Source organism: Petromyzon marinus, chromosome 36, assembly GCF_048934315.1.
Source record: "Petromyzon marinus isolate PM22_M1 ecotype Great Lakes invasive population chromosome 36, UKy_Petmar_22M1.pri1.0, whole genome shotgun sequence".
Lineage (NCBI taxonomy): Eukaryota > Metazoa > Chordata > Hyperoartia > Petromyzontiformes > Petromyzontidae > Petromyzon > Petromyzon marinus.
In genome coordinates, this window is record NC_133702.1 from 12513565 (window position 1) to 12527571 (window position 14007).

Genomic DNA, 14007 nt, shown 5'->3' on the forward strand with positions numbered 1-14007 from the left:
TATGTATTTTACGAAAGTTCAAGATACGTACTTAGCACGTTTGGCTACGTACGATACGAAATAAATTCAACATACGTAGCACGGTTGGCTATGTAGGGTGCGAAAGAAGTTCAACATGTATACATAGCACGGTTGGATACATACGGTGCAAAAGAAGTTGATCATACGTACGTAGCACGGTTGGGTACGTAGGGGGCGAAAGAAGTTCAACATACGTCCGGGAAGCGGCCCCACTCCGCTTGACTCCTCCTCGCGCCGGGGCCCGTGCCGAGCGCGCAGCACCCGGGCGCGACGAGCGGGAATTTCTCTGTGAGAGGATCCGTCAGCGCACCTGTGCCGTGGCGGTGGTGGTGGTGGCGGTGGTGACGGTGGCAGCGATGGGGAACGGAGCGAATAATCAACGGGGGAGAGAGAGAACTCCGGTCGCGCTGGCGGCGGTCCGTGCGGGGTGGGGGGCAGCTGTTATGAGAATGGGGGGCGTGGGGGTGATGAAGGTGGTGGTGGTGGTGGTGGTGGTAGGAGCGGTGGCTGTAGCAATCGACGTGGACTGGGCTCAGGAGGAAACCCGGCGACACGAGTTTAATTTCCGCTCGCGATCAACACGATCATCTGAGCAGATCGTGGACCTGGTGCGGTGGTGTGTAAACATCGTCACTGGGGAGACAAAGGTGGCCGGGGGTGGTGCTTGGCCACCCACCCCTCGTGCGTCGTGCCGGCCTTAATAGGCGTTCGCTAACAGCACTTATCTGTCGAAGGTTTTACCGGGGACATCTTTGGGGGCGAGGGGCAGTGGTGGTGCGGGGGGGAATATTTGGTTTTGTGTGGGGCGTTGTGGTAAGTGGGGACTATGTGCTAAGTCTGTGTGTACGTTGAACTTCTTTCCCTCCGTACATAGCCACCCGTGCTAATCGGAGGTGCGGGGGAAGGACAACAAACTAACACACAAAAAAAGTAGGGGGAGGGGGCTACGTGGTATCTGGATAGCTTCGAGGTAAGAAGTGGGGGGCTATGTGGCAAGTAGGGGGCTATGTGGTAAGTGGGGGGCGATGTGGTAAGTGGGCGGCTATGGGGTCTGCGTAGAGACGGGTACCGTGATGGAGTCTCGCTGCTGTGGTAGCCCCTTCGCGTCCGTTGATCGCACCGTGGATTTATCGATGGCGCTGATTGACGGGTGGCTCTGACAGGAGGCTGATCGAGGCATTGATGAGTGCGATGATGTGAGCGATGGAGTCTTCAGATGGCGATGGTGAGCACTGTGACAATATTTGTTGATTTATGATGATGATGGACATGATGATACATTCGAGGATGATGTCCCGTAGATAATAATAATTTAGTTGATGTGTAAGTCTTCGAATTAGAAGATGATTATTATTTGGATGATCATGATTTTGATATTGAGTGAGACGATGTCAATGATGGTGAGTGAGATGATGGTGATAGTGGGTGAGATGATGATGATGGAGAGTGAGATGATGATGATGGTGGTGATGGTCGTGACGTAGACAACGTGGCTTGGATAGTGGATGAGGACCGTGAGTTTAGGCACGGGAGCGAGCAACTTGCGATGAAAAGGTCGCGACTTCGAACGCTGCCCGTTGGTCGACTCCTCGTCCCTCTAGGGGTCAATGCAATGAGCACCACTTGTGGGGAGGTCATCAGTGGTTGTCCTGCAGATAGACTCGCTATCGCCACATGAATGTGGAATTTCCATCAATGGCTCAGGGTTGTTAATGGGGGAGAAGTACCACCTCAATGCTAATTGGGGGAGGAAATCAGCTTTATGTATTATGGCGATTATAATAATGATGATGATGGTGACTGGTTATACTGGTTACAATGATCATGATAATAATGATGATAGTGATGATGATGTAGATGACGGTGGCAAGGCTGATGATGATGATGATGGTGACGATGGTGGCGAGGATGATGTTGATGGTGACGACGATGATGTTGATGACAGTGGCGAGGCTGATGATGGTGACGATGTGTCTCCGCAGTCTGCACGGCCGTGCCGCAGCGCGTGTGGGTCGAGGAGTCCGATTGGTCCACGGTGCGGGTGCGCTGGGGACGAGCACGTGTCGTTGCCGGTGGCGACGCCACCTCCGTCGCTGTGGTGATGTACGCCGTGTCCATGGAGCGCTCCGGGGAGGGACGGAGACTTACGCGGCGCACCCACGGAGAGACGGATACGGTGAGACACACACACAGGCACACTCACGTACAGGCACACAAACTGTTTAACACGTAGGCTTTCGTGACCAATATCATCCATTATACAGGTTTTTTTAGGTGAGATCGCGTAAATATATAAATATGTCGTTAAACCCGTCACCACCCGACACAGCCAATTAGTAAGGTTTGTCACGTAAACAGAACGTGCCAATTCATTACTAGTACAGTACACCGGTTGTGTGTTGGAGAGCCAAGCCACAACATTTACAATCTGAGTTTCCGTGACGTTTTTCCAGTAATTACAACGAGCTTCATCAGGCGACAGACAAATTTGTGGAGATGCCCACCAGTTGCGTTCCTTCAATAGAGGCGCAGATGCCACGACAACACTTTTGTGCTCTTCCTGTGCAAAGTCGGGGAGGGATTTAGTGAATGCATAAAAATGACTGTGGGTATCCATTGCCGTTTTGGGTTATTTATATGGTAATCAGCGCACATTTTGCGAGCTCATTGTTCTTGTACTTCCTGTTGATTGTGTGCACTAAAATAGCCGTACCAACGGCAATCCCCATTGAAGACATGCATTTTGATAATGTATTATTTGATGATTCGCATCCAAGCAGCACTTATCCTGTAGCTATCCGAACGGTAAAAAAAAATGTCTTTCAATTTTGATAGATCCTCTAATTAGTCTTGGCCAAGAGTAAGTAGTTTTGCACAGAACTTCAACATTATCAAAACCAATTGATAGTCCTTGTTGGCGCACAAGTGTTGTCATCACATCTACGCAATGGCAAAGCCAGGATTTTCAGGTAGGGGGGGCAACCCCTCTAGCAATGAAAAATGATAGTTGTTTGTAAGTAAGGAGTTGTTAGTAAGTAAGGACTTGTCCCTTGCTTTTTATTCGACGCGTGTGCGGCGATGGCACAGCCATCGATCGAGGGTCGAATTCGAACCGCGTTGTGTGATCGGCATCGCGCTCGCTGAAGGTGTTGATGCCTTCAGGGAAGTCGTGTACTGTATACGCAACTGCGCACAATTCTGAGTCACTTATAACTACTTTGCCGTTACTTATTGTCAGTTATGGACTCAGACTATTGTCCTATCATCTCATAGAGTCCCTGGCATGTAATAATATGCTAAATAGTGGCAGTGGGGGTCGCAAAATGCCGATTTATTACTAATAAACCCCAATGATCCGATCGAAATTAGGGATTTCAATCGGATCATTGGGGGGGCACCTGCCACCCCACCCCCCCCCGCCCCACTGGCTCCGCCAGTGCATCTACGCCTCTATTTGAGGAACGAAACAGGTGGACTGGTTGTAGTTACTGGTGAAACGTCACAGTACTCAGATTATAAATGTTGTGGCTTGGCTCTCCAACACACCGGTGTTGCTGTACTAGTATACTACACTATATACTACACTATACACTACACTATACACTACACTACTATACACTACACTATACACGACACTATACACTACACTACTATACACTACACTATACACGACACTATACACTAGTGCTGTACCAGTGACGAATTGGCACGTTCTGTTTACGTGAAAAACCTTACTAGTTGTCTGTGTCGGGTGGCGGCGGGTTTTTTGACACATTTATATATTTACGTGATCTAACCCAAACAACCTGTATTATGGAGGCACACGCACGCACGGAGAGACAGAGACGGTGTGACGCACGCACACACGCGCACGTGCACTCACTCACGTACAGACACACACGTACGAAGAGATGGACACACCGCGCACTCACTCATGTACAGGCACACACACACAGGCACACTCACACATTCATCTACAGACACACGTACACATGCACTCACGTACAGACACGCAGACACACTCAGGTACAGACGCACACACTTACACAGACACACTCAGGTACAGACGCACACAAACACACGTGTGCATGGAGAGACGGACATGGTGAGGCGCATACACACACACATGCACTCACTCGCGTACAGATTAACGTACACACACGCGTACCCACGCATTCACATTTGCGCTGGGCTAGGATAAGCGTCACGAACACAGAGCTATGAGGACACTGAGACATGTGGGATTAGTGTTGGGAGGGCGGGGGAGCTGCCGTGTGGAAATGTGTGAACAAACAAGGGAGAGTGGAGCTGCCACCTTTGCGGTGTGAACTCGTAGCCAGAGGGCAGAGGGAGGGAGAGGGCTTGTGTTGTCAAGACCCTCCACCGCCCTGACGCAGCCACACGTGTTCGTTGTCACTCGCTCACCGGGTGAGGTGAAGAGCGACCCTCACCACTGGAATTGGGCAGCGATGAGATCCGCAACCTTTCACTTGAAACCCGCGCCAAACATCTTCCAGGAAATCCGAATCACAAAGTGGGAACGAGGTATCTTAACGGCCAGGATTTGGCTGGATACCTACGTGGCCTGACCCCAAAATCCAACTATTAAACGCACGACATTGGCCCAGGAAACGTACACGTCAAACGAGGTGCCAACACGTGTCAGATGCACACACATCATCCAGGGCGTGCGAAGTTTCGCCAACGAGGAACCGCCAGGCCAACTTTGGCTCAACGTTGGTCCAACGTTCCACGTGAACTGGCACAGCATTTCCTGACAATGTGCAATGTCGTCCTCTTGCGCTGCCTCTCAGTCGGCAACATTTGCTTTGTTTATAATTTGATGGGAACACGGTGCCGTTTTCCAGGAACCTCTGATGATGTTTGGGCGCCACGGTGGCTAGGAGATGTTAACTACCTCGCCTTGTATACAGGAGGTCGTGGGTTCAAGCCCGACTCTTACGCATGTATATTTGGAGTTTGTGTGTGTCTCTCCCTGTGGTCGCATGGATTTTTCTCCGGGTCCTCCGGTTTTCCCTCCACATCTAAAATCAACGGCACACGTTGAGACTTTGGCTGCTATAAATTTCCATGTGATGATAAGCCACTTAGTCGAGCTATCATTTGTGGCCTGAAAAAGAGCTATGTAGCTCAGTGGGCTTTATCTGGAAAAAAAATAGTTTTAGTTTTTTCAGAATACACAGAGGCAGTGTGCTGTTTACACGTGTCTGGTTGTTGTTTGAAACCCATAGTATTTCCAGCCTACGCTATCATTCACGTGTGATGATAGGATTTGTTCTTCATTAACAGACTTGATTTTTAAACCATACATTTAGCGTTCCCTGTGTTTGTGTTTGTATGCAGTGCCGGATTATCCTAGTAGCAAAAGTAGCATATGCTATGGGCCCCGCACTTTCAAGGGCCCCGCGCTAAATGCTTTCAAGCTATCAATTCCGGTTGAGTGGTTCTGAACTTTCTCTATTAATTTAGTACTGTACTGCCTTCAACTTTTATGAACGACTGGGTGTTTAAGGTGAGCGATTTGTAGTATCATATGACTGTATAGCAAATGAAAAAATACAATTACTTTACTATGCAAGTAAACAAATTTAGTTTAATATTTATGTGTTTTTTTAAATTTAGGGCCCCTTTATAACACATGCTACAGGCTTAATCCGGCACTGTGTGCATGTGTACGTGTGTGTGTGCGTGCAAATACAACCCCTTACCTCGTGGTGCCGGACGGCAACGCTGTGGTGGGCAGTGCCTTGGGGGGAGGGCCAATTTAAATTGGCCTTTCCCCTCATGGCGTTTGTAACCACCACAGCGGCCAAATGGGGGCTCTGAACGCGTGCCAGGGGCTGGTAACCCCTCCACCTTCAATTAATTAGCACTAAACCACGTCTGAAAAATGTAATTAATAAGCTTGTGCCGGAGGCCCCGGGGGGACAGGCGTCTATGACGTCTCCTGGCCAAACCCCATTTGGCGGAGCCAGGAGACTGAATCCTTACCCTCGGGGCTCCACCAGAAACAACGAAAAACCACTACGTGTGGCCACGTGGAATGTTCGAACGCTCACTGCGGAGGAGAGGTTGCCACTCTTCTGTCGGGAGCTGGACCGGTACCGCCTGGATCTCTATGGTATTCAGGAGGTCCTGTGGACCGGCTCTGGCTCCTGCCACCATGAGGGGTGGACAGTCCTCTTCTTGGGGCAGGAGACTGCCAAACAACAGGGAGTGGCCCTTCTTCTGAACAAAAGAATGAAGGGGGCGTGGGAGCATGGCGGTGAGGTGTGGGAAGCTGTAAGCTCCAGGCTACTCTGGGCTCGCCTTCCCATCAACCAGAAGGGAGGAGTGGTGGTCGTGGTTAGTTTTGCCCCCACCGAAGACGAACATCCGTGGAGGGATGCAGGCAAGGCCGATGAGTCAGATGCCTTCTATGATCTCCTGTCACAGGTGCTAGCTAAAGTGGCCCCTCGGGATAGAGTCATCTTGTTGGGTGACTTCAATTCCCGAGTTGCTCATGATGCTGGCACCTGGTATGGAGTGATTGGAAGGCATGGGCCAGATCAGCTCAATAACAACGGCAGGAGGCTGCTAGATTTTCGTGCAGCCCATGGGCTTGGAATTACCAACACGCTGTTCTGGCATTGGCGCATCCACACAACATCATGGATGCATGCCGGGTCCAAACAAGAACATCTGCTGGACTACATAGTGACGGACCAGCGGATGCGGGCCCATGTCCTTGACACCAGGACCGACCGTAGAGCTGATCTGCACACTGACCATCGACTTGTCATCTGTACGATGCGCCTGCCAGTCTTCCACTCCGGTGGTGGGTGTGCACCCAGGATCCCATTCAAATCTTTCGTGGAATGGTCTCAGCTAGCTGATGAAAGTTGCAAGCGAGAATTTCATCATCGCTTGCAGCTGGGGTTGGCATCTTCCCCCACTCCTCCTGATGTCGAGGGGAAATGGGCGAGGTTTAGGACTGTGGCTCATGCAGCTGCAATGGCTGCTTTTGGTACACGGTTCAGACCTCCCCAGAGACCCTGGCTGACAGAGGAGGTGTTCAAGCTGGCTGAGAAAAGCGACAGGCCCACTCTCATCAGCTACAGCATCCCACGTCGGATAATGAGGAGGCTTACCGCAGCCTTCGCTCGGAGGTTTGGAGAGTCGTGAGGCACTGCAAGGATGGGTGGTGGTCGCGGGTTACTGAGGAGATGGAGTCTGCCTCAATGGCCCGCGATCACAAATCACTATTTAACTCAAAAAAGTCACCTGCAGCGCCACACCATATAACACCATTAGGGGAAAGAACCCCCAGGAACAGGTTTGCAGAATTGCTGAGCATTTCTGTGAGGTCCTTGGGGAGAGGAAATCCCTCAGCCTGGAAAACAACGTGGGACAAAGTGGGGATCACCCTGCCGAGGCTGCGGTGCCTCAAATATTGGAAGAAGTCACCCCCTTTGAGTGGCTGGCTGATACGCCATCTGTTGAGGAAGTACTGAAGGCGATCCAGAGTCTGAGACCAGGAAAGGCACCGGGCAGAGATGATCTCCCAAGCTAAATGCTGATGGAGGGTGGTGTTGGTGCACAGACTGCCCTACCTTACATCATAACAACAGTCTGGACGACTGGATGCGTTCCGCAGGATTGGAAGAATGCCCTGGTGGTCCCCCTCTTTAAGAAGGGGGACCGCACAGACTGTAACAACTACAGGGGCATCTCACTCCTCAGTGTGCCGGGAAAGGTCCTTGGAAGGATTATTCAACATCGCCTTGCTAGGCATGCTGAGGAGAGGCTCGCGGAGCCCTAATGTGGTTTCAGGACAGGGCGGTCCTGCATACAGTGAGGGAAAAAAGTATTTGATTCCCTGATGATTTTGTACGTTTGCCCACTGACAAATGATCAGTCTATAATTTTAATGGTAGGTTTATTTGAACAGTGAGAGACAGAATAACAACAACAAAATCCAGAAAAACGCATGTCAAAAATGTTATAAATTGATTTGCATTGTAATGAGGGTAATAAGTATTTGACCCCCTCTCAATCAGAAAGATTTCTGTCTCCCAGTTGTCTTTTATACAGGTAACGAGCTGAGATTAGGAGCACACTCTTAAAGGGAGTGCTCCTAATCTCAGCTTGTTACCTGTATAAAAGACACCTGTCCACAGAAGCAATGAATCAATCAGATTCCAAACTCTCCACCATGGCCAAGACCAAAGAGCTCTCCAACGATGTCAGGGACAAGATTGTAGACCTACACAAGGCTGGAATGGGCTACAAGACCATTCCCAAGCAGCTTGGTGAGAAGGTGACAACAGTTGGTGCGATTATTCGCAAATGGAAGAAACACAAAAGAACTGTCAATCTCCCTCGGCCTGGGGCTCCATGCAAGATCTCACCTTGTGGAGTTGCAATGATCATGATAACGGTGAGGAATCAGCCCAGAACGACACGGGAGGATCTTGTCAATGATCTCAAGGCAGCTGGGACCATAGTCACCAAGAAAACAATTGGTAACACTACGCCGTGAAGGACTGAAATCCTGCAGCGCCCGCAAGGTCCCCCTGCTCAAGAAAGCACATATACATGCCCGTCTGAAGTTTGCCAATGGACATTTGAATGATTTAGAGGACAACTGGGTGAAAGTGTTGTGGTCAGATGAGACAAAAATGGAGCTCTTTGGCATCAACTCAACTCGCCGTGTTTGGAGGAGGAGGAATGCTGCCCATGACCCCAAGATCACCATCCCCACCGTCAAACATGGAGGTGGAAACATTATGCTTTGGGGGTGTTTTTCTGCTAAGGGGACAGAACAACTTCACCGCATCAAAGGGACGATGGATGGGGCCATGTACCGTCAAATCTTGGGTGACAACCTCCTTCTCTCAGCCAGGGCATTGAAAATGGGTCGTTGATGGGTATTCCAGCATGACAATGATCCAAAACACAAGGCCAAGGCAACAAAGGAGCGGCTCAAGAAGAAGCACATGAAGGTCCTGGAGTGGCCTAGCCAGTCTCCAGACCTTAATCCCATAGAAAATCTGTAGAGGGAGCTGAAGGTTCGAGTTGCCAAACGTCAGCCTCGAAACCTTAATGACTTGGAGAAGATCTGCAAAGAGGAGTGGGACAAAATCCCTCCTGAGATGTGTGCAAACCTGGTGGCCAACTACAAGAAACGTCTCACCTCTGTGATTGCCAACAAGGGTTTTGCCATCAAGTACTAAGTCATGTTTTACAGAGGGGTCAACTACTTATTTATCTCATTAAAATGCAAATCAATTTCTAACATTTTTGACATGCGTTTTTCTGGATTTTTGTTGTTATTTTGTCTCTCACTGTTCAAATAAACCTACCATTAAAATTATAGACTGATCATTTCTTTGTCAGTGGGCAAACGTACAAAATCAGCAGGGGATCAAATTCTTTTTTCCCTCACTGTATATTTTCTGTCCGTCTGCTACATCAGAGGTGTAGGGAATTCCAACAAGACCTACATCTCTGCTTTATTGACCTGGTCAAGGCCTATGATACCATCAGTAGGTCTGGGCTCTGGGTTGTTCTTCGTGCTTTCGGAGTCCCTGACCCTCTGCTCACGATCATTTTTAAAATATAACGCTAGTGCTATGTCTATCACTGCCTATCGGGCTAGGCAATCCTATGCGATAGGCTGCAAACACACACACATGTCAGCAGCAGCAGCAGCAGCTTGGATGCGAGGTTGCAGCCGCAACGATGGTCTGCTGTCAACAGACGGCGGCCTGCATCTGCATCCGTGGGTGGAGTCTCTTTGGCGGGACGACAACAAAATGCCTCTGTTGTCTGTTCCCAGCCGCCTGCCCGTCTTGGCTCATGTGTTGCGTTCGCTTAAGTCTACACGCGTGTTGATACCGAGATTCGAAGTCTGACAATATTGATATTCAGTTAGTTAATAGTTTTGTAGCGAGTTAGTGATAACGAAATTACGAATCTGAGTGAAGTGGAAAATTAAAGTTAATAAACGGAGCAGTTAATCACCGTGAAGACTACTCTTTGGTTCTTTCAGTAAAGTCACTTAGGTATAAAAAATAAAATGTTTCGAGCGCAACACAAGCTTCCGTTATCAGGTGGGACACCCACAGCAAGAAGACAATTTGCTGAAGTGGGCCACTGTGTGGGTGTCCCACCTGATGACGGACGCTTGTGTTGTGCCCGAAACGTCGTGATTAAATTGATTTTATATTTTCTACCTACTACGTGACTATACAAAAAGAACCAAAGAGTATGGATCCCTGCAGTCACGAAAACTTCAAATCTAGATTACACTGTGATTAATATTGAAATATGCGGTGTGGGATTACTTCACTAAAGTCGATTCTCATCAAAGCAAGGCGCAGCAACTTGCTGGGCGAGAATGCGGAGAAACTGGTATTTCTTAACTACAACATTCGTTTGTTTGGATATAATTACTAAGTAACACCTAAAGATTTGATATTTAGCGACTCTTACTGCCGGCTCTGAATGATCAGTTCTAGATTTATTTTTTTATTGAAGTAGCATTGCATCATGACATATTTCATAAATCTTGTGTTCGGTAACTTCGGTTATATACCTTTCTGTTTCGGTCTCGGCCGAAAGTGAAGTTAAACTTTCGGTCTGGTTTCGGTTTCGGCCGAAACCAGAAATTCAGTTTCGGTCGGCCTCTACCAGCCACCGCATGCCTAAACAGCTTTTGTTCGGCCAGATCGAGGGGGATAAACGGGCGCGGCACGGGCTAGAGAAGAGATGGAGTGATGTGGTACAGGAGGACGTGGAGCTGAGTGGACTTGCTGATGACTGGTACCAGCGGTGTCAAGATCGGTCTCTGTGGAGGAGGCTCGTGAGGGACGCTACTGGGCAGTTGGAGGCAGTCGCCCTCCAACAACAACGGAGGGCGTAGGAGCGACGTTCACAACAACGAGCGGAGTGCTGGGTGGCTAAATCACAGCAAGTTGGCACAGTAGGTGGCACAGGTGGTGCATCAGCCAGTCGTCTCAGTCAGTCGACCTGTGGCATCTGGGTCTGCCCCGTGATCTCCTGCCAGCGGGCGTTCAACACTGACACAAGCGTCGCGGTGACGTCACCGCCACTTAGTGGCGAATGGCGGTTGTTGTTGTGCGTGCATGTGTGGGGAGCGGTAGCGCAGTGGTTAGTGCACTGTGCTACGAACCCGGCGACCTAATTTCGATTCCCGCTCACAGCCAACACCAGTGACGATTATCTGAACCAGTCATGGGCCTCCCCTAGGTCGACTCAGCCTCAAATGAGTGTGTAAACATCGCCACTGGGGAGACAAAAACATCTGGGCATGTTTGCTGGCCACCCACCCCATTGTGTGCCATACTGGCCTTCATAGGTGCTCGCCAACAGCACTTGCCCCAACAGTCGGCTAAGGCTACACAGGGGATCTTTCTCTTTGTGTGTGCATATGCGCCGTTACTTTGTGTGTTTTACGCGTGACATTTCACCGCATGGGAGTCAGCCGAAGGTTTTGCTTTGCTCTCCCCTCTCCTCTCACCTCTGCCTCTCTCCCTTTCATCATCGTCGGCTCTGCACTCACAGTCCCTGCATGTGCGTGTGTGTGACTCAGTGTGTTTGTTTTGTGTGAGTGTATGTGAGTGTGTGTGTATGGGGAGCGGTAGTGTAGCGGTTAGTGCTGCACTGCCCTACGAACCCGACGAGCCGAGTTCAATTCCTGCTCACGGTCAACAGCAGTGACGGTTATCTGAACCGGTACTGGGCCCCCCCGAGGTCGACTCAGCCTCAAATGAGTACCTGTTGCAGTGTGAAAACATCTCCACTAGGGAGACAAAGGCGGTCGGGCGTGGTGCTGGCCACCCACCCCCTCGTGTGCTGTGCCGGCCTTCATAGCTGCTACTTGCTAACGGCACTTGCCCCAACAGGCTGTTAAGGCTATACGAGGGGGGGGGATCTTTGTCTTTGCAAATGTTTTGTTCACGGTGAGCATTCTTTGTTGAGGGCCCGCGTGGGAAAGCGTGCGTGAGTGAGCGCCGCCAGTCTAAATGAGTGTAAATGAGTGCGAATGCGGGCGAGTGCGAGTCGCCGGTGAGTGCAAGCGTGAGTGTGCGAGCGACGCTACGTGTGGCGTACATTGTGTGCTCGCATCCTCTGGCGCTAAGGGCCCACTCTTGGGCCAAGCTCCTATTCACAATCCAACGAGTGGATGTTAGCTCGCCGATGGCAACATCACCCACCCCCTCTTCCCCCGCTATGCGCGGATCTCCCAAGCTAACGGATTTGAGGCCAGTCACCGCTTGGTGGGTCGGCCACGGCCACGCATAAAGAACATGAGTTATCGGCGTTACAGCTGTTGTGTGCAGGCCGCTGTGACCGCTGTGACGCTGCTGCCATCGGATGGCGGTGCAGCAAAATCCATCGTTGTCCAGTGCTATGCTCCCCCACCTTCGCTCATCGGCGGTGAGCGGCACGCTGAAGGACGGCGAGATCACACCCCACGGCCCGCGCGGTGTGGTGAGGCCAACATCCATTGGGGGGTTTGAGCGAGGCCCTTAAGCAAAACAAAAATTAACGATTTTAATGTTTTATTTATCGTGCGCTCGGAATTTACGCCAAGAAGCAGAGAGAGGAGCACACAGATTGGAGAAGGGACGCTGGGGTCGATACGCAGCTCTGAGCTCGTGTAAAATGTGAGCAGGCCTTACCCCGAGGGACGCCGGTCGAGACTTACAACGGAGTGGCAGCCAAGGAACGGAGCGCATCCATCGAGGACGTGCACCGAGGAGACGGAGCGATTAAAGCCGCGTGAGCATCACGGGCTATGTGGATCATACCCTCGCATGCAGGATGAAACAGATTACTATTAAAACTAGCTGATTTCTTTTTTGTATTGTACCAGGTAAGGCCCACTGAGCTATATAGCTCTTTTTTAGAAGAGACCTGGCCACAAATGATAGCTCAACAAAGTGGCTCATCATGTGGACGTTTGTAGCAACCAAATACTCTAAACGCATGAATCTAAATGTGGAGGGAAACAAAATCCATGCGACCTCGGGGAGAGTACGCAAACTCCAAATCTACAGCAGACGTCAGGGTCGAGATCCAACCCACGACCTCCTGGATACCAGGTGAGGCAGTTAACATCTCGGGGAGGCCTTCACCCAGCAATGGATTGATCATCGCTGACAATGACGATGATGTCTGCTAATTTCATCTTCGTGATCACCGTTGCGTGTTTTATTTGCCCTTGAATATTTTATCTTTCTTGCACAATACTCATGAACTAATGAGCTCGAGATTTAAAGTTGTAAGTAGATAGCTATTAAGCATCCAATCGGTGCTTTGCTCGATGGCATTTTTGAGGAGTAATTGACAGCGCAATGGATGTGCGAGGTCGTCGCGCTCGCCGTGCGGTGGATGATTGAGCTGCTTATTGTGTGGGTCGCGGACCTACGGGGTTTGTAAGACTCGCGCTGCAAGGGTGGGTAACTTGCGTCGGGTGACACTGAAAGTCGAAGAACCTGCAAGGCATCGCGACTCGTGATTGGAAGAGGAACAAAAAGCACGCCAACTGTGCGATTCAGCCGCCAAGTGCAGAGCCGCACGGGAATTTCGCAGCGCGATGACCGTTTAGCTGCTTCGCGATACATTTTGACATCTTACTGCGAACAGAAAGGTGACGTCGCTGCCGGATGTTGCCCGGTGATCAAGTCAAGCCCGTTGGCAACGCTCGGCTTTCTGCGCCACGGGACGGCACCGCGGTTCCCGGGGCCGGTAGAGGAATCTCGCAGTCGGTGGGCCGTTGATGGCTGTGCGTCTCCCCCATTGAGTGGTCGGCAGGCACCCTGCTTGAATCAGAATCGTAGTCAGAAGTTGTATTCCGCACCGAGTAAAGTCCGTAGAGCTAAGATTCTCTTTCTTTGTCAAGGGCGACCTGGCCGGCAGACGACGTCGCGGCGTTGAGCGTGACGCCGGCGCAGG

The 14007-nt window shown here is 50.5% G+C and overlaps 1 protein-coding gene across 2 annotated transcripts in view; it reads left to right on the forward strand.

Annotated features, from left to right (window-relative positions):
* LOC116949266 (receptor-type tyrosine-protein phosphatase gamma-like) overlaps nucleotides 1–14007 on the forward strand; it is a 574019-nt gene that overhangs the window by 403745 nt on the left and 156267 nt on the right. For both annotated transcript variants that reach the window (XM_032966362.2, XM_032966363.2), the window contains exon 9: nucleotides 2004–2197. In XM_032966362.2, the coding sequence (XP_032822253.1) occupies nucleotides 2004–2197 (194 nt within the window). The remainder of the gene's footprint in view (nucleotides 1–2003; nucleotides 2198–14007) is intronic.